This window comes from Eubalaena glacialis, chromosome 1 (assembly GCF_028564815.1).
Source record: "Eubalaena glacialis isolate mEubGla1 chromosome 1, mEubGla1.1.hap2.+ XY, whole genome shotgun sequence".
In the NCBI taxonomy this organism is placed as follows: Eukaryota; Metazoa; Chordata; class Mammalia; order Artiodactyla; family Balaenidae; genus Eubalaena; species Eubalaena glacialis.
Window position 1 is genome coordinate 174,078,527 of NC_083716.1, and position 19,163 is coordinate 174,097,689.

The 19,163-nt window shown below is 34.5% G+C and overlaps 1 protein-coding gene across 6 annotated transcripts in view; it reads right to left on the reverse strand.

The window, feature by feature from the left end:
• LOC133098367 (sodium channel protein type 1 subunit alpha) overlaps positions 1 to 19,163 on the reverse strand; it is an 89,960-nt gene that overhangs the window by 50,734 nt on the left and 20,063 nt on the right. The window contains exons 3-14 of one of the 6 annotated variants that reach the window (XM_061201189.1): positions 17,148 to 17,237; positions 15,495 to 15,623; positions 13,684 to 13,775; positions 12,370 to 12,639; positions 9,051 to 9,114; positions 8,361 to 8,502; positions 7,492 to 7,698; positions 5,670 to 5,951; positions 4,354 to 4,701; positions 2,922 to 3,054; positions 1,876 to 2,114; positions 302 to 475 (exon numbers count right to left, since the gene is read on the reverse strand). In XM_061201189.1, coding sequence (XP_061057172.1) covers positions 302 to 475; positions 1,876 to 2,114; positions 2,922 to 3,054; positions 4,354 to 4,701; positions 5,670 to 5,951; positions 7,492 to 7,698; positions 8,361 to 8,502; positions 9,051 to 9,114; positions 12,370 to 12,639; positions 13,684 to 13,775; positions 15,495 to 15,623; positions 17,148 to 17,237 — 2,170 coding nt within the window. Of the gene's footprint in view, positions 1 to 301; positions 476 to 1,875; positions 2,115 to 2,921; positions 3,069 to 4,320; positions 4,702 to 5,669; positions 5,955 to 7,491; positions 7,699 to 8,360; positions 8,503 to 9,050; positions 9,115 to 12,369; positions 12,640 to 13,683; positions 13,776 to 15,494; positions 15,624 to 17,147; positions 17,238 to 19,163 lie in introns of all 6 variants that reach the window. The other 5 variants (XM_061201182.1, XM_061201173.1, XM_061201166.1 and 2 more) reach the window with 5 other exon arrangements.

Genomic DNA, 19,163 nt, shown 5'->3' on the forward strand with positions numbered 1-19,163 from the left:
TCATTAAAATATTTTCTTAGATCCAGAAATATTAACAGTAGTCATCTCTAGAAACAATAATTAGTCAGAATGGTAACTAAGCAATATATGAAACTTTATGTGACTAGCATTTTTGCAATAAAATTTTTTCTAAATAAGTGGGAACAATTTTTTTTTCCATTTAGGGACTGTTTTTGACAATGCAAATGTTGCACAAAAACTTAAAATGTTAATGGTGTGTGGTAAAACCTATGATGTAAAACCTATGATGCTTGTTGGAAAGGTTTTTGTCTTTGTGCTGTTTTGTTTTGTTTTGTTTTACCAATCGGAATGAACGGAGAACTGATAATCCTTCCACGTTGGCCAGGCCAAGTTCTACCAGGCTAAGCGTTACAATAAAACCATCAAAGATATTCCAGCCTTCTTGGAAATAATAGTAAGGATCCATGGCGATAATTTTCAGAAACATTTCTGCTGTAAAGATCCCAGTGAAAACCTAAGATCGAAACAAAGTTACTCTAATTCCATCAGATAATGATAAAGTAGAATGACATAATATTTGCTCTTAGAACAAAATGTTTATACTAGTAATGATTATATTACTAGCTTACATTTGCATAGTAATTTATAGTTGATGAAAAGCTCTCATATAAGTTATTTCATTTTATCCTCAACAGAAACGCTATTAAACACATAATGCAGGTATTATAACCATGACTTTACAGATGAGGAAACAGGTCTTCAGATGGGTGCAATGACTTGCCGAATATCAACTAGAAAACGGCAAAACTAGGATTGAGAGCAAATCTATTTTTAACCAGTGTTCTTTCCATCACATCAAACTGCATTTTCCTTCAGACTTCATACAGCACAGCTACTGACAAGATTTTCCCATAAACAGTTTTATGTATCTATAAGCTTATTCACATTTCCCTCTAATCAGATAGTTGTCATTATACATATGTATCTATGTTATAATATGTGCATTACTATTATCAGTATTTGTTATGCACATGAAAAAAATTAATTTACTTCCATAGTATTGGGTTGGCCAATCCTCTTACATAACATCTTACAGAAAAATCTGAACAAACTTTTTGGTTAAACTTATATAAATACTAAAGCTTTAAAAATAGAAATACTATAATTCAGGATGCTTTACATGTTTTGCTTTCCACCATCAAAAACCTTAAACCCTAAAAGAAATATTATGGAAAATGCATACATTATTTTAGAGACCATTCTTTCAGCAAATAAAAGCTAATATTCCTATGTTGAGTCAACAAACACTTTAATAATTTATGTTTTTTAAGCACAGAAGAGAAAGAATTTAGTGGCAACCTTCACCAAAAGTGGCGCTGTTAATCATATAATACACAAAACGTACTGGACGTTTTCAATATTTTATGGTTTTGATCTAAAATAGATGGATTAAACAATACATGGTCTACCTAGATCCTGGGAGCGGAAAAGCTGGAGACATTTTTGAGTTGTTAAACTATTGCTTATAATGATGATGACTAAGCAAGATAAAAAGATCTGCAATTTTATTTTAGCCTTCTACAGGTAGGGAAACTGTGATAACATCATTTCAAAAAGTGTGTCCTTAAACTATGGACTGCTTCTGTACCTTGAAATAGTTATAAATATCAATATTGACTTTTCAAGTCGTACTGTAGGCCTGTGCCTATTGCTCTCTTTCTCAGTGTCTGCTTTGATCTTAAGGGCTGTTATTTTTGGCAAAAGTAGGATATATCCAGCTAGATATAATTCCCATCTTTTGGGAGCCAGGAGGTAGAAAGGGTGGTGGAAAGACTGCTATAAGCTATTAAATGTAAAGAGTTTCTCAAACAGAAAGTTTGAAGACTGAACACATTTACCTTCCAATATGCTTACCAAGTTTCCTACTGTAAGCACATTATTGAAATGGTCCGTCATGGGATAGTGCTCCATGGCCATGAACAGAGTATTTAAGACAATACAGATGGTGATGGCCAGGTCAACAAATGGGTCCATCACAACCAGGTTGACAATATGTTTCACTTTTAACCAATATGGCGAACAGTCCCAGATTAAGAACATGTTGGAAAATTTATACCAACAGGGTGGGCATTTCTGCCTGGATTCTTCAAGTTCTAGATTTAAAAAAAATAAATTAAAAACAACCACCAAAAGATATTTTTACACACATATATTCCTTTCAAATCCACTAGACTTCTTTTTAGTAACCAACACATTTCCATTTGTGACAGTCAACCTCTTTTATACTCGATTTAAAAAAAACTATACAATTTAATCTTTAGACGGCCCAAAATATTTCTTCACACATAAACATAGAACAGAGGTAGCAAAGAATGGTTTTCTTCTCTTATGCATTGATACTGTGGTTCCATACTTTGCCTTAAGTTAAGTGAATGGTCTTTTAAATAAAGTCTCAATAAGAATATGGGTTGGAGTAGTGTAGACTGTGTGTAATCCTATGTTAATGTCTGGCTATGGTGTCATCCTCAGGCTGTAAGAGATAGGACAGAGAGATAGGGTAGAGCCAAGAATCATCTTGTTAATTTGTTTTTATTTTGTGAGAATGACCCACTCCTCCCCTCCAACCTTGAGAGTATTTAGGAAGTCCTACGCTAAGTGGAACAGAAGAGAGGAACACCATGGCTAATGGGATTAGAAACCCCTAACAGAAATGCTTTAGTCTGCATTTTCAAGGAGTTGCCACACACAGGATACATTCTTTAGTTTCAATATCACAGAATTTAAGTAACTTTTTTAAAGCTTCTAGAATACAGGAGTAGGTATAACAAATAACTCTTAAATAAGACCTACTATGTTCTCTTTAGAATACACTGCTTCCAACTCACAGAGACATTCGTTTCGAATGAGACGATATAAGCTCAGTGAAAACAACTGAAACGGAAATGGAATTTGTTACAAACCTTCTACTGTATTTGTTAAAATGCTGGCTATGCTCATTGCTCTTTGCCTTTGAGAAGGATCTTCTAGAAAGTCCATGGAAACATGAAAAGAACTTGACCTTCTCTTTCTCATTTCAGTTTCAGTGGTTGTTCCCTGTAAAGAAAATGCTAATGTATTAAATGATTAACTTGAGCAATATGATAAGTGAACAACTTATGTGAATAATGTGACACTGTGAAATTCATGAAACACATGCGACATGCACGTTCATATTTAATTGGTGATGGCAGATATTGCTGACTTATTGTATCATTAGCCTGGAATGTCCAAACTGTTAACCATTTACTCATACAGCAAAAACTGAGGGTTTTTTTTTTAACCCTCTGATTTCATAATTTTATGAGACATAATGTAATTTGGATATGATTGATAAATTTGTGAGAGACATATTTAACAATTTCCTTATTTCTGAACTAATAGTAAAAAGTAGTGACTTGAAACGACATCTAAATGATCAAGGCATTTTATGTTGAGAAGGTAGCCCTTTATTTTTAAAGAAATACAAATAATTACGACACTCGTAGCTGCCATCTCATTTTCTGGACACAAGACATAGATGATCATTGACAACACAAACTGTATGTTAAAAAAACAACAACACATGCTGCATGGACAACAGTTTCATCCAGGGTACCAAAGCAATAAGTCATCTAATTCTGACTTAGTCATGCCTCACCATGCTGATATATTTCCAAGTCTAACAAGAGGCAGCATGTGTTTAGAAATTCCTCATCTGGGTATACATTCACAAACACATAACATACCTTTGTACACAGACAATTCTTTTATCTGCCTGTATTAATATTTTTTTGTGTCTCTTCATTTAGATTAGTTTTGAGAAGACCGATATCAGCATTTTTTTTTTTTTAGTAAGACAAATATGAGTACTAGAAATTTTAAGATAATATTGAAGCTATCTATTTAGGCACAGTGTTCTTGAAAATCTTCTAAACTAAAGCAGAGCTATATTGAAGAATCTGTTGGAAAGATTTATTATACACCCTTTACAGTTAAACATAAGAATCGTTCATTTACTCTTACACCAGAGCTTTAGAGGATGTCCTGCTGTCTAAGTTCAGCATGGGTATATAGCAAATCCTCCAACTGGAAGCAGTCATTTCCTATTGTGTTTAATTTATCCTTAGCACGTTTAATAAGTAAATGCATTCAGGTGTTATGCAAGAAGGTGCTGAGGCCTTAAGTTTTAGGTGGATACTCTCTTAAAGATATTAAAAGATGCAGGTGCATTCACAGCTTGACCAACCAGGAATCATTCTCAAGGGGTTCCCTTCTGTAGAAACACTGGCTGGTGCAGCAATAATGGGCCAGCCATGCCTGAACTATTTAAAACTTCCTTACATTGTCATCAGTAGCTGGCTTATCTATTATCACCTCTGGTAGAAGCTGTCCAACAGGCGATGTAGGAACTGAAGGTCCACCAACCAAGGAAACCACACCATTGCAATCCACAGTGCTGTGCATCTTCCCATTGGCTGGAAACACGGCCAGCATCCGGGACGACCTACTGGTCTGACTCAGGTTACTGTTGCGTCGCTCTGCATGTCGTCGGGGCAAAAATAAGGAGTCTCTGCGGCTTTCATTATCTTCGAAGGTGCTGTGTTCATCATCAGCAAAGTCATTCTCTGATCCCACATCCTTTGCTCGCCCTCTGAAGCTGAAAAGGCTTGTTCTGCTATTTCGCCTTGGAGAAAATAAGGAGCCACGGATGCTCAACAAAGACTAAAAGTTTGAAACCAAAAAAAATAAAATAAAATAAAATCATATTAATATGGCCATTTGGAATGTGCTTTTATTTTGCAAGATTAAGTTGAAGGGGACTTCAGCATTCAAAACAGAATGTGACTCATTCTTTTTTGATTAACATTCTCGTTTTATGTGCATTCGTATTAAATTAAATTACTTTTCTAAGAGACGGTTTCTAGCCCTTGAGATTAATGACTGGGGAGACAGATCGCAACTTAAAGATATTGAAAAACAAAACCCTGAACCACCATATTTCATATTCAAAAGCAAGCATCTTTAGTACCTTACTATGGACATTGTAAACACTCAATAAATATCAGTAGCATGACCTTAACAGGGGCACATTTGTTTCCGTTGCTCTTTCCCTTCAAGAAATTCTAACACTTTTCACAAATTGTTTTAGTCCGTCTTTCTAAAATCACTTTAAATTAATTATTGTTCTTGTTGCAGCTAAAAGGCACAGTGTTGTTGGAACTTGAAGACTTCTGAAATTCAGAGTGATGGGCTTTTTGATAAAGTATACCATGACTAATATTTTCAGAAGCATGCATGATAGTTTATAAAGTAGTCAGGGGTAAAAAAATATATAAAATAACCAAAAAGACATTACTGATCAGTTATCTACATTTTTTTTTCTCATTAAAAAGGCTGCAGACCAGAAAGATGAAATGTCATTAGTTACAACAAGTACCAGCAGACAGGTTCAGGTGGGAATCCGGGTCTCCTGACTTTCAATGTAGTGTTATCTCAACTACACCCCGCTGTAGATTTACGTGTGCAAACTAAGATTTTCTCATAACTATGTACAGAAAGGATAGGTTTAAATATAATAAACACAGCAGTCAATTCAGTTGATAAAAATTCATAAGTTGTGTTTAATTCCTCCCCCTCTCTTCAGTGTTCTAATTTCCATCCATGCATCATTTAACTCAGCAGTGCCATACCTGGTGTGGGGAGGAGTACCTCTTTTCATATGTCAACCGATTCCCTTCTATGGAGAAGCGAAACCCTTTCCTCCTGATGCTGTCTTCAGATTCAGATTTATGGAATTCATCGTCATCTTTCTCTTCTCCACCAGACTGCTCTTTCTGTTTTCTTTTCTTTCTCCGATTTCTTCTTTCCTTTGCACTCTTGGAACTCAACTTGGAGGCTTCAGAGGAGCTGTCTGAGAGCCCGCCTGCTGCACTAGGTTCCCTGGAATGCACTGAGGCAGTTACAGCCGCTGCCTGCTACATTGAGGAGAAATGGTCTTAGCATGGAACTAGAGAAGACTTCACCTTTAAAAAAATAGCTAAAGCATTTGCAAAGCATTTTAAAAATAATTTAGCTGACTCCAGCTAATCTTATATCGAAGAAACTCTGCAAGTATAAAAGAGAATTTTTTTTCTTTCCATCTAATAAAGGCTTTTAGAGTTAATTTGGTTTTCTTTGTGCTAACATTGATTACATTTGTATGATGTTTTACAGACTGCATATTCAAAAGGATCAATCAGACAATAACAAGAACATAAATTCATATTACTTTTGGGATTTGATTTACTCTAAAAATTGGTATCTAATTAGCACTGTCTTTTTTTTTTTTTTTCACTGAAAAAAAACTGGAGCATGGAAGAAAAGCTGATCAGTAACTTGGGGTCTAATCCAAAGATAGGAGGAATGAGATAAAGAGCTGAGATCCTCTTTCCAGTTATTGAAACAGGGTTGTCCAATACTCTCACAATATTATCAATCAAATTTATGGAAGGTGATAAAATCCCTTCCTTACCCCTCCACAATACTCTATTCAGAAGACTGGAGAAGGGAGGGTCAGAAGTTTTGGCTAAGCAAGACAAGATGTTCAGTTCTCCAAAGACCATCCCCAGCTTCTTTAAGTCGGCACTGGTTCTTGCTGGCCACATGGTCATGGGATGAAAACAATGCTTTTTGATCACAACTTGTACTAGCCCTAGGTTGGCACTTTTGATTATTATCATTGTTCCAAGAGTACTCTCAATACAAGGACTCTTGCAAATAAATTAATACTCCCCAAACAACTTTCTTCTTTAGTAAAGACAGTGAGTTTCGATGCTGAACAGAAAGAGTAAGGAAAGATGGAAGTGATAAGAAGGGCATTTTGTTGTACTGTGAGTACTGACACCTCACTACAAGAACAAGTAATTCTTAGGTTCCCTGATCTCCATGAAATTGGTGACTTTCATATGCCTATTGGATACTGCTGTATCAGAGAACATTACATTATTTGATCACTTTTTTATTTATGTAAGAAAGTCAATTAAGCAACCACATTACAAGACAATATATTTTTGGTTAAAGAAAGTAATAGATGATCTTCTAAGAACCACATGAACATCTTTTTATATAATAACCAATAAAATTTTTTCTAAGAAAAGATGATTTCTTAGGATTTTCTTCTAATGCCAGTATACTCATTCAGTAAGTTTCTCACCTGAGAAAACCCCAAAATCACATTTTCCCTTGTATTCTAAAAATTTTAAGATGATTAAAATAGCATGAGAGAGTTCTATTGTGGTCCATATCGTAAACATCTTAGAATAATTCAACTAAATGACTTAAAGATGATCAAAACAATGTAGAAATCCTTACTAATCCCCTATACTACCAGCTTCTCTTAAGTACAAACAATTATCTGTCTCTCACTTTCTCTGCAGTATTTTTGTAACAACCAAAACAATAAAGAAGGTTTGTACCATGAGACAGGACGTATTTGATTTGGTGAATTTACCTGAGTTGATTTGGTGAATTTACCTGAGCTGCTTCCTGTTGCTTTTTAAGCTGTTCAAGCATCTGCTGAAATTCAGCCTCTTTCTGTTCTGCCTCTTCTAAGGTGGCCTGATTCTGTTCCTCATAGGCCATGGCTACCACAGCCAGGATCAAATTTATTAGATAGAATGAGCCCAAGAAAATGACCAGCACAAAAAATATCATGTATGTTTTTCCAGCAGCACGTAATGTCTGAAAATAAGAACACCAGAATTATTTTTTTCAATATTATTTCACTAACGGGTGGCTTTACCTGGCTCCAACTTACTGTGTGTCTTATAGGACTCTGATATAAATAATAATTATGACGTTCACAGCCCCTCCTACCTCGTTGACTGTCTGTTTCTTTAACATCATCCTCTTCCTTCTCCCCTAACTCATGCATTCAACATTCTGATGTGTAGGAGGGAATTCTTGGATTTATCAGGAATAAAGCAGAGTCAAATAAAGTACCATGGAGATCTCCATCAAAGAGCTGAGGCTTTGAATAAAGTTAAGGAAGAGACCAAAGTTATCCTTCTACATCTGCTTATTCATTTTCATCACCTGCCACCTGAAGGATGATACTTGAGCGGGTAAACAGAGTTGAGGGGAATATATGCCTTCTGTTTAGGAGGATCTGTGTCTGGGAAGGGTGGGAAATAGGTTTTGAGCCAAGGGGAAATGAGAGAGAATTGCTGCTCCTGGCATTGTTATGCTTAATATGTGTTATAATCAATAGGGTAAAGAAAGTCAAATCTGATTTTAAGCTCCGCTCTTTCCATTATATTATGGTGTGGTTTGGATTTCATAACTAAGCTGGTTTTCTTATATACTTCCAATTAAACATAATATGTGTCTCTTCAGGTTCTCACCAGTTGGTAAAGATTTTCCCAGAAGTCCTGAGTCATCAGTCGAAACAGGGACAAAAAAGCCCAACTGAAGGTATCGAAGCTCGTGTAGCCATAATTGGGATTTCTACCAGCTTTCACACACGTGTATCCTTCTGGACATTGGCTGTAAACGTGGCAAAAGAAAGTATTATAAGAAGTTCTGCTGTCTTTTTATTCTGGTAGCGTACTATACTTATGATATTGTCTAGCCAGGAAGATTTGCTATTTCAAGGGATAAAAGTATGATAAATAAGCAATTAATACCAACTTTTGACTTAACATAATTTTACTATCCACTTGACGTCATCATTAAAATATTGCATAGCATTTCTAGTAATATTTTACAAAACTATTTTCTGTTGGTAATTAGTGTGTTAACATATGTCTAGTTCATTTTCCTACCGTGGATAATCCAGAGTCGTCTCACAGCTCACATATACTCATCTAAGGGAAACAGCATTAGAGCTAAAGTATAACTTCTTGTTTTATGAAACATGAAAGCTTGTCTAATATCTAAATAATCCCTCACCTTATAAATAACCTTAATTATAGCAAATTAGTATGAATAAAGTTAGTTGGCTGTTACCTGTCAGTTTGTACAAAAAAAGAGAAAATATATACACACACACACACACACACACACACACACACACACACAAATGATTGTCTTACCCAGCATCTGAGCTATTTCCACACAGTAGTGCATCTGAAAAACCCTCCAGAAAATAATGATATCCTGTTTAGGAAAAAAAGTCACATGATGAATATTTGCATGACATTGCAAAATGAGAATAAGATCAGGCCGCTCTTTTAATGTTCATAATTTTAAGTACATTATTATAATTTTAAATACATTATTATAGTTTTAAATACATTATATAATTTATTCAAAGGCACAAGTATTATTCCCTCTAAATATTAGATATTCTATTAAGGAGATTGGATACTTAGTTAATAGTACAAAGCATTTGTTCTTTATGAACGTAAAATTAGTGATAATCACAGGTACTAACATAGTATTTTAAAAGGTATCCGTGTTTTTTTACCCTCCTCATGAAAAATAAAAATTTCATTCTGTAAAAGTAGATAAGAATGGCAGGGATTTCTTTGCTTTCTCAAAACAGCTACATATTTCAAAATAAAGGGATTTTAACTTTTCTGAACTGTCTTCTGTATTTTTTAACACTTTATAAATGACTAATAATTAATTATAATTTACATTCTACCAACTTATAGAATATATCATAGGCAGCTTATAGTAAAAGATGCATAAATCATGTCAACTGCTAAAACAAGTGAAATAAAAAATAATTTTAAATATTGTACTAAAGCTAAAATAATTATTATAGGTAAATATTTCATTTTCTCAAAGATTTCCGTCTCTGGCAAATTCGTTAGATTCTTTCAACGTCCTGTTGAAGTGTCACTTCCTCTGTGAATTATTCCTTGATAGCTTCTACTTTCTTCCCACTTAAAGATTGGCAAAATTAAGAAATCCTCTCACTGTGCTACCAGTAACATGTATAGCCATTATTATTACATTCACTGTCTTATATTGTGATTATTTGCTTACAAATACTGTTCCTCCTTGAAAAAAATGTCTAATCATTAATTATTTCCATATTACTAGTGTTTGGGTCCTAGTAGCCTTTCAATAAAGTTTACTGAATGAATAAGTAAAGGGATGACAAAAAGAGAAACACATGGAATTAAAGAGTCATTTTGTAAAAAGGACAATTTTGGATTTTGTAGGAAAAATATTTTCTAGATGCTAAATCTTCTGAGAAATTTACTCTACGTATAGTTCTGTAAGAGATACAAAAATACATAATGGAACTATTTTAATTTTCAATGTCTTTACTTCTCTGAACATAAGAAAATTAAGATACAATTTCTTAACTTTTAAATGAAATTAAACAATGTTAAAGGAATATGACAGTTTCTGGATAAATTTTTTTTTAATTTATTTAATTTATTTATTTTTGGCTGTGTTGGGTCTTCGTTGCTGCGCACAGGCTTTCTCTAGTTGTGCCTAGCGGAGGCTACACTTTGTTGAGGTGCCCAGGCTTCTCATTGTGGTGGTTTCTCTTGTTGCGGAGCACGGGCTCTAGGTGTGTGGGCTTCAGTAGTTGTGGCTCGCTGGCTTCAGCAGTTGTGGCTCGGGGGCTCTAGAGCGCAGGCTCAGTAGTTGTGGCGCACGGGCTTAGTTGCTCCACAGCATGTGGGATCTTCCCGGACCAGGGCTTGAACCCGTGTCCCCTGCATTGGCAGGCGGATTCTTAACCACTGCGCCACCAGGGAAGCCTTGGACAAATTTTTGATACCAGATATTTATAAGTGAAGTTTTGTCCATTAAACTCACTGATCTAGAAGTTTAATCTGAAGAAAATATAACTTTCAGTCATAATGTTTATCTTTAATTTTAATAAATTTAATTTTCTATTACTTTCAAAAATAAACCATTTTATTTATATTTGCATTTAGTTTAAAATAATCTTTGTTCAACAAATGGAATATTATTAGAGAAAATGACAAGAAACAGATTTTTAGGGCTGAAAATAGCCTCAGATATTCTTGACTTCTTTTATTTTGAATGTAACAAGAATGGAGTCCAATAAATTTTCCCTAGAGTGAATAAATCCTAAGTGACATCCTCATAATCAGTTCCTTGATCTTAGATTAAAACAACAACAACAAAAATACAGATTTCAGAGAGTTGGTGACAGCAGTGGGCTTATAAGGATCATGTGAAGTGAATAAGGGACATTTCATGTATTCCTCTGACATGTATTTTTCTTAAAGCATTTTTCTTAATCCAGAGATTTACAGTTATTTGCAAATTATTTGTTGGCATGTCACTAACATCATGGAAGTGTTCATCTGTATCAACCAAGGTATTTTCCAGATCTATAACTATAAAAAGACACTGATTAGTTTTTTTTATTATGCTATCATTACTTTAAGAATTATCAAACCACTAGTAAGTAAACTTTATGACTAATCCTACTTCTTCCACATAACCAGTCACTAAGACTTTCTTTCTTTTTTGATTTTTTTCCCTAAGAATTACTCATTACCTTAAAATAATAGATACAGCTATATTTAAGCACATCTAGAGTCTAAGTCTTATATATTTAATATTTTCCTTTAAAAGGACATTCCCTTTCATGAGTCATGTTCTTTCTCTCTGCTTTTGAAATATTGCTACTGGCAGATACTAAAATTATATGATAGAAAAAGAAATTGTTAATTTTATTGTCACTTTAAAAAGAGGATATCAGGCCAATTATTTTTTCATCCTTCTAGAGTAGACTATTTAAACGTTTGACTGTTTTGTCTAAACTCTTGAAATAAAGATAAACTGATTCTCATAACTTCACAGTTTTATGACATTTTTAATTTCTCTCTCTTAAATGTTGACTCTCATTTCCTTCTCTTTGATGTAATACTACTTTTAATTCTTATTCTACAAACGTAAGAATAATGTTAACCTTTAGGTCTCACTTGCTTTCCATAATACAACAACAAAAATAACCTGGTAAACTATAAGCACCTTGGAATTATGTGCCATTACCGTCATTTTCCCAGCATCCTGCGCACTTTCTGGTACATAAAACACACTCTGCAATTAGTGTTTAATGGGCTACATTTGCATAATACTTTGGAGTTTACAAAGGGTTTTCAAATACTTTATGTCATTTGATTGTCTCAAATGAGACAATATACAGCATTGTACACTGTGATGAGAAGAATGTATAGCAACCCAATATCCTAAGAAAATTTCTTTCTAGCTGAATTTTTCAGCCTCCCATAGGGTTATCAATAAAATAGTTATCATAGTTATCAATAAAATAATTAAATGTATGTGCAAACCATTATAAGGTGATTAAGAGATCACAACCTGTTATGCAATCATTTAAAAAATTTTCCATGCCTAGATGGAAAGACAATCAACAATGAAAAAATAAACCTACATAACAGTAATTCTTACTTGAATCTTGAATATATGATTTCCAGTCAAACTCAATGAGAGTTTCGTTTACAAGTGTGCCATTGTAATTCACAGTTATATTCTTCTCTACACTATGTTCCTCCAGGGAAGCGTTGGTGGGAGGCCATTGTACACATTTATTCCTCAGGTTGCCCATAAAGAGCTGCAGCCCAATCAGTGCAAACACGCTCAGACAGAACACAGTCAGGATCATGACATCTGAGAGCTTTTTCACAGACTGGATCAGGGCCCCTACGATGGTCTTCAGGCCTGAAAGAAAGAAGGTTATTACTATAAAGACTTAGAATGTCTGAAATACCAAAAGCTTCACACAATTTTCTTGAAAACATACACTCCATGAATAAGTCTGAAAATGATTGCAATGCTAGTGGAAGAGCAACACTTCATGGAAGGCTGAAGTGCTTATGGAAATAAACTCTGGAAATGTAAAAAAATCTAAACCATGAAATGAAGATCCATATCCCATTAGGTTGGGAGAAAATAGCTGGAAGTTCATGGTCTTCACAAAGCCTATATTAAGGTCTTGTATTTCTCCGTTTTGCTAATGAAACTTGCCCCATACTTTCTTTCATTGGGGTCAGTTGTCAGTTTTATAACAAATTACATGAATAAAAATATTTTAAAATTCCTATTCATAAGTAGGAAAGGTTTTGCTATAAAACTGGAAGTGGTTTGGAGTATAATTGCACTTTAGGATAATAACTCCTTGGGGAGTTCCCTGGCTGTCCAGTGGTTAGGACTCGGCACTTTCACTGCCGTGGCCCGAGTTCAATCCTTGGTTGGAGAACTAAGATCCTGCAAGCTGCATGGCACGGCCCCAAAAAAAATGATAATAATAATAATAATCCTCCATGCAGACCCATGCTACTCTTTATTATCTTATTCCCTTGTCTTTTTAAGCAATATTAAGATTTACATTGTATATACATTGTCATCAATGCCTAAAATGAACAAGAAATTACAGATTGGTACATTTGATATGGAACAAATCCTTGGTATGACTGATGTGGAGAAAAAAACCCAGGACATCTCTAAGTGCAAATCACATAAACTTTATATTACAGTGTCTCATGCAAGAAATTGTTAAGCTCCAAGGATGATGAAAAATGTGAAAACATAAAATTTTGTGTTCAAATAATAAGAGTCATTTTCTGAGTAATACCCAATTTTGATAGTTATGATTTTGATGATTTTAATGATTATGACCCCTGATTTTCTGTAATGCTGAATGTCAAGAAAAGAGACGGTTGCTGAAAAAAACATGACAGGTGAGCCTCAGTGTTTAACCCTCACCTGGAATGACTGAAATTGTTTTCAGTGCTCGGAGAACTCTGAATGTTCTCAATGCGGAGACATTGCCCAGGTCCACAAACTCTGTCACATATCTGTAATAGGGAGTTCACACACAAACACAATAACAGAATACGAAGAAAGAGCTGTAGGTGCAAGGATCCTTATGCTTTACACTGATCACTTCTTACCTGGAATTACAGAAATAGTTTTCAAAGCTCTCAAGACTCTGAAAGTGCGAAGAGCTGAAAAATTGCCTAGGCTTACAAATTCTGTTACATACCTGTAGAATTAAATAAGAGTTATTCAAGATTTAAGCAGGATTTATATTATTTGCTTGGGTCTTTTATAAAGACCTTCTTGGTGATTTTGAATGATAATATTGTAAGTAACAATTTAGAAATTAGGGTCTATCACTATGGTTTTCTTTACTCAGATAATTTAAGGCTGTTAACTAGATGTAAACTTCATAACGCACACAATCCTGTTGCCATTTCAAAAAGCAATACAATCGATATCATGTGTGATTTAGGAGAATTAAGTAAAAAGAAAATAATTCTTGGCTATAGTGTCATGGAATTAGTTTTAAAAAAAATACATGAAAATCATGAAATCGTCCAAGAGAGATTTAGACAGATTGACTTATTGCCTATCTGTATGTGATCAGGATTTCCTAGTGTAACTCTTAAGTGAAAGCTAGGCAAATTAAGGACAATATTTTATGGGGGCCCACTGGTTACTCCTGCCATTACTGCTACTTTATTCTCAAGAAACAGTAGCCCCAATGTGCCTTCTTCTGAGCTGTGGCCAGAGGGAATGGTGAAGAATCATCCTGACTAGATATGGAATTAAGATGAGATAGGCAGCATCCGGAGCCCTGAGAATATCAGCACCATTTCTCCTCTGCCCATCCATCCACCTCCTTACACCTGTAAGAGGCCAAGAATGTCAGCTCCTGAAGGATGAGAGTGAACTGTATTGGTCCACCTTCCTCCACACTCTAATTTTACCTACTGCTGAGTGGCCTTCTGTTACTTTTCTGAGTGTCTTCTTCTTCGGGGAAGTATATCACTAGACAAAAAAATAATAAGCAGGACTGCAGAAATTGTGCATAATACTGAGTGTATCTGGATGGGAAATAAGGATAAGAAGGTTAATATAAAGAAAAAGATGAAGAAAATTATAAAGGGAAAGAAGAGAGGAAGAAAGGAAAGGGATCAGGTAAGATACAGGAAGAGGCAGAGACAGTGTGTTTGTTTATATGTCTTAATTATCAATTGACTGATGAAATAACAATTTACTATTAAATACATAATATATTAACTACCTTAGTTTTTCTATTAGTTTGATTTGTCAGAATGTTTTGATGTTTATTTTCTATTATTCTACCAAAGAAGCTGGGGAGAGTGTGTGATGTGGGTAATGTCAATGGAAATCTGTAGGGTCAGTAGAATTGTATTTGGCTGTAATTTTAAAAAGCCGTTTTCACAGATGTATTATGAATACATTTATGCTTTCATATTAGGGTGTGTGTGTGTGTGTGTGTGTGTGCACCTGTTGAAAAAGCAGCATGTATGAAATTTGCTGACAGATGTTTGTTACATGTGAAAATTGTAATTTCAATTACTGCAAAGCCTTTATGCCAAAGTGAAATGCCACTTTGACCTCTGTTGCGCTAAATTAAAATCCAGAGCTTAAATATATAAATCACACTGAAATATTCTACAGTTAAAGCAAGCTTATTCTTTAAAAGCATGAGCACTTATAGAAGGCAAAATATAGTCTCTTTTGAAGCTTCCAAGAAAGGCACTTACGCAAATGTAATGACAGTGAAGTCGAGCCAGTTCCATGGGTCCCGAAGGAAGGTAAAATCTTCTAAACAGAAGCCCCTTGCAATAATTTTTATAAGTGATTCAAAAGTATATATTCCTGTGAAAGTGTACCTGGAGACAAGTATCCAAAAAGAATGGATAAACTAATCATTTTCTTTCACAGCAATTTCAATTACTTGTCACTCCATTAAGGGAATAGATGAATATTATAAAACGAATCTAAGCAAGTTAATATTATTTTCGGGGAAATAAAACATAGCCGTAAATTTAAATTCAACTCCTTAACACATGAAGAGTTGGCTTTAAGTTGTCCTAAGAGTAGGGTGAGAACCACATACTGTATAAAGTGTATCTGAAATGTCTTAGTATTGACATACATGAAGAGAGCCTCTGAGAATTACCCAGTACATTCACATGACGGAGTAGCTGATCAACAATATTGCAGAAGCATAAAATGATTTTCCTTTAGAAAGTAAAAAAACTCAATTTCAACCATGTTTTATGAATGAGGGAACATTGACAAATTAGTATGAAGTTTTTCTCTTTCTTTAAGATAAGCTAGGTTAACTTACTTGGAAAAAAGAATTTTGTTAACATCAAAAGTGGGTAAGTTTAAGGTCACAAGAGGTGAAAATTTAGTTTAGAATAAAATACTGAGTCTTAGACTGGAAACTTAGATGTTTCCAAAATTTAAATCTTCTACTCAGTTTAAATGAGCAGAAATTTAGATATTTCCGAGTAGAAACTTAGATGTTTCCAAAGTTTTAATCTTCGACTCAGAAGTTGGAGAATGAAATCACGGCAACTAGGGCAACTTGAGACCTGTGGGCCTCACATGGTAGCTTTAATACTTTAGAAATCCTTTGTATAGAAATTTTTTATTTTCTTCAGAATCTTTATCCCTTTTTTGATTGGGTCCAACCTGGAAGTTTCCAGGAAGGGAAAAAGCCCTTGGAAACACCCCCGTGGTGGTTGTTTTAAGGGTCAGCAGGCACAGAGCAATACTGGCTACGACGCCGGCCATGCAAGCAGACCCAGCAGCACTTATCACACATCTGGCCTCTCTATCCTCAAAAGTATCCCAGAACAGAGCCCATCAATACAATTAGTAATGCATCTGGTTTCTGAAAATCCTACCCTAACTTCCACTTTGGTTAGCTTAGCCCTCAGTTAATTAAATTTTCAAGTTTGAAAATCCCAAATTTTGTGGGCTTTTTTTTTTCAGCAAATTTTTTGGTGACCACATTTGAAACTGATATAGGCCTGGCATGGAGTGGATGTGTCTCATGGAAGTGAAAACTTTGTGAGGCTCAATATTATCCTTTTAGGGCAAGTGTAAGACTCACTGAATTCATCTGGAAATGAACTGGAACCAAGGTCTACCATATTGGTTCCTTTCTGTGAGTACTTTCATCACATTTGCTTTGGTCACTGTAGATCCTACAGGAAAAGTGGCGAGTGTCCAAGAATGATGGGCTTCTGGTAACCACCAAGTACACGTGAAGGAGAGGGATTAAATACTAAATACATATATATAGATATAGATATATGTCTATATGTCTGTATGTCTATTCATCTATACACACACACATATACATACTCACATAGGTCGCTTAAAACATAAGTTGAACTTACTCTACATTCTTTGTCCAGTCAGGAGGGTTACTCATTGTCATAAACACACAGTTCGTCAAAATAGTGCACATAATTAGCATGCTGAATAATGTAGGTCATTGTTAAGGAACACACAAAAGAAAACCCAAATCCATGTATCATATTACATAAAACTAACATTGAAAAGCTCAACCTGCAGTCTGGCCAGGACTCAGGGCTAAATACCCTATGGGCAAGTCATCTAATCTCTTTAAATTTCATTTTTGTCATCCATAAAATTTGGATAATAATATCACCCTCACAGAGTAGTTGTATAGATTAAGTGAGATAATGTATGAGAAAGCTTTATAAAAGTATAAAGTGCGGCTTTTGTTACCATTATTAAATCAATCTGTTTACCTCCCAGAAGACTTTAGGGGGAAAACAGTGGGCACTTTGGAGTGGTCCAGTTTTTGAGCAGAGAGCACTGACTTGAACTAATTTAGTTGATTAAAATAGTAAATTGTTGAGGAAGGCACATCCCTGCAGAATTGTAATTTCTTAAATACATGTGATACAATATAGATGAATACATTAAAATTTATATAGTTAAAGTATAGCATGGTGTTAAGGGTCGGGTTGCTCTATTTCAACTGAGTTTGTAAACGTGTAGCAGCATTGGATAAGACTGAAAGTGAATATTCTTCAAGGCCATGACTTAACATGATGTGAATGTAATTAAAATTCAACATAAAGGTGATCTTAGCAACATAAAAGTGACTTGGGCAAGTCACTCAGCCTCTCAGTGCCACGGAAGCTTCTTGTGTCTCTACTGAATTTTATGCAGTGGAGCTAATCAGGTATGGAACTCATCAGTTTGAGGTACAGATTAAATGGGTTAATATGTGTGAAGTACTTGGAACAGGTCTGTATGTTAGTAGACATGATCTAAGTGTTAGCTAAAACCAATGACTAACTATGACATAACAGAATTATGGAGCTGAAAGGGACCTTAAAAAACAACTGTTTAATCCCTATATTTCAGAAATCAGAGAAATAATGCGTAAGCGCGAAAGAAATTAGATAACTTGGCCACAGATTAAAACACAGGTTTCTTACTTTCACATCCAATATTCTTTCCACTACAGTTTACTGCCAAAGCAAAAATTTTCCGTATGTGAAAAAGAAAGTTTTCATCAAATGACCACATGATGGCACTAGGAACACGAACTAGGATGAGGAAAACTCCATAAATGTAAAAACTCTGAACATATAAATTTTGTGTTTCAAGTCTTTGATTTTTAATAATGCCGTATTTATACCATAAGGAATCTCTTGCTATCAGTTTAGAAATAGAACGGATTTTTAGGTTTTAAAATCTTTTTTCAAAAAATCAGGTAGTGTAAGTTTATGATCATTATAACAGTATTTCTATATTTATTATTGCCAAAGCCACCAAATGAGACATAATCAGAAGTGAAGGTTTTTGCCAATGAATATGAACAGATGAATTTAGTTGCAGAATCCTTTTTTAACACCAATGAGAATCTCAAAGCCAAATCCCTAAAGACCACTTGGAAATACAATCTCAGCGTCTTTCATTAACTTCCAAAGCCTTTACTAAGCAATCAGTTTTGCACGGCAGAGTCATAATTCAATGACTTAAATTTGCAATTAAGCCAATATTCCAGTACTTCCTCACAGATTTCATTAGGAAAGTTCAAAAACTAGCTAAATATTGGCCAAAGCCCCCTGATCTTCTCCAATGGAAAATATGCTTAAAGGTTAATTCTAAGGTACACTAAAATGCTTTGTATTATAGATAGCTCTATATTGGCTCTGGATGTAAATTTTTTGCTATTATATCATTATTCACTGCAAATTCTAGAAAATCAGAAACTTTGTACAATATCTTAAAAATAAATATGGCTATTTTACACTAGATTTGTAGGACTTGATACATATAAGTGTTTTTAGAAAGATATGTATAATGTTAAAGACTTTGATGTATAATATATATTTGAAAGATTATATATAGTATATATATAATATTAAAGA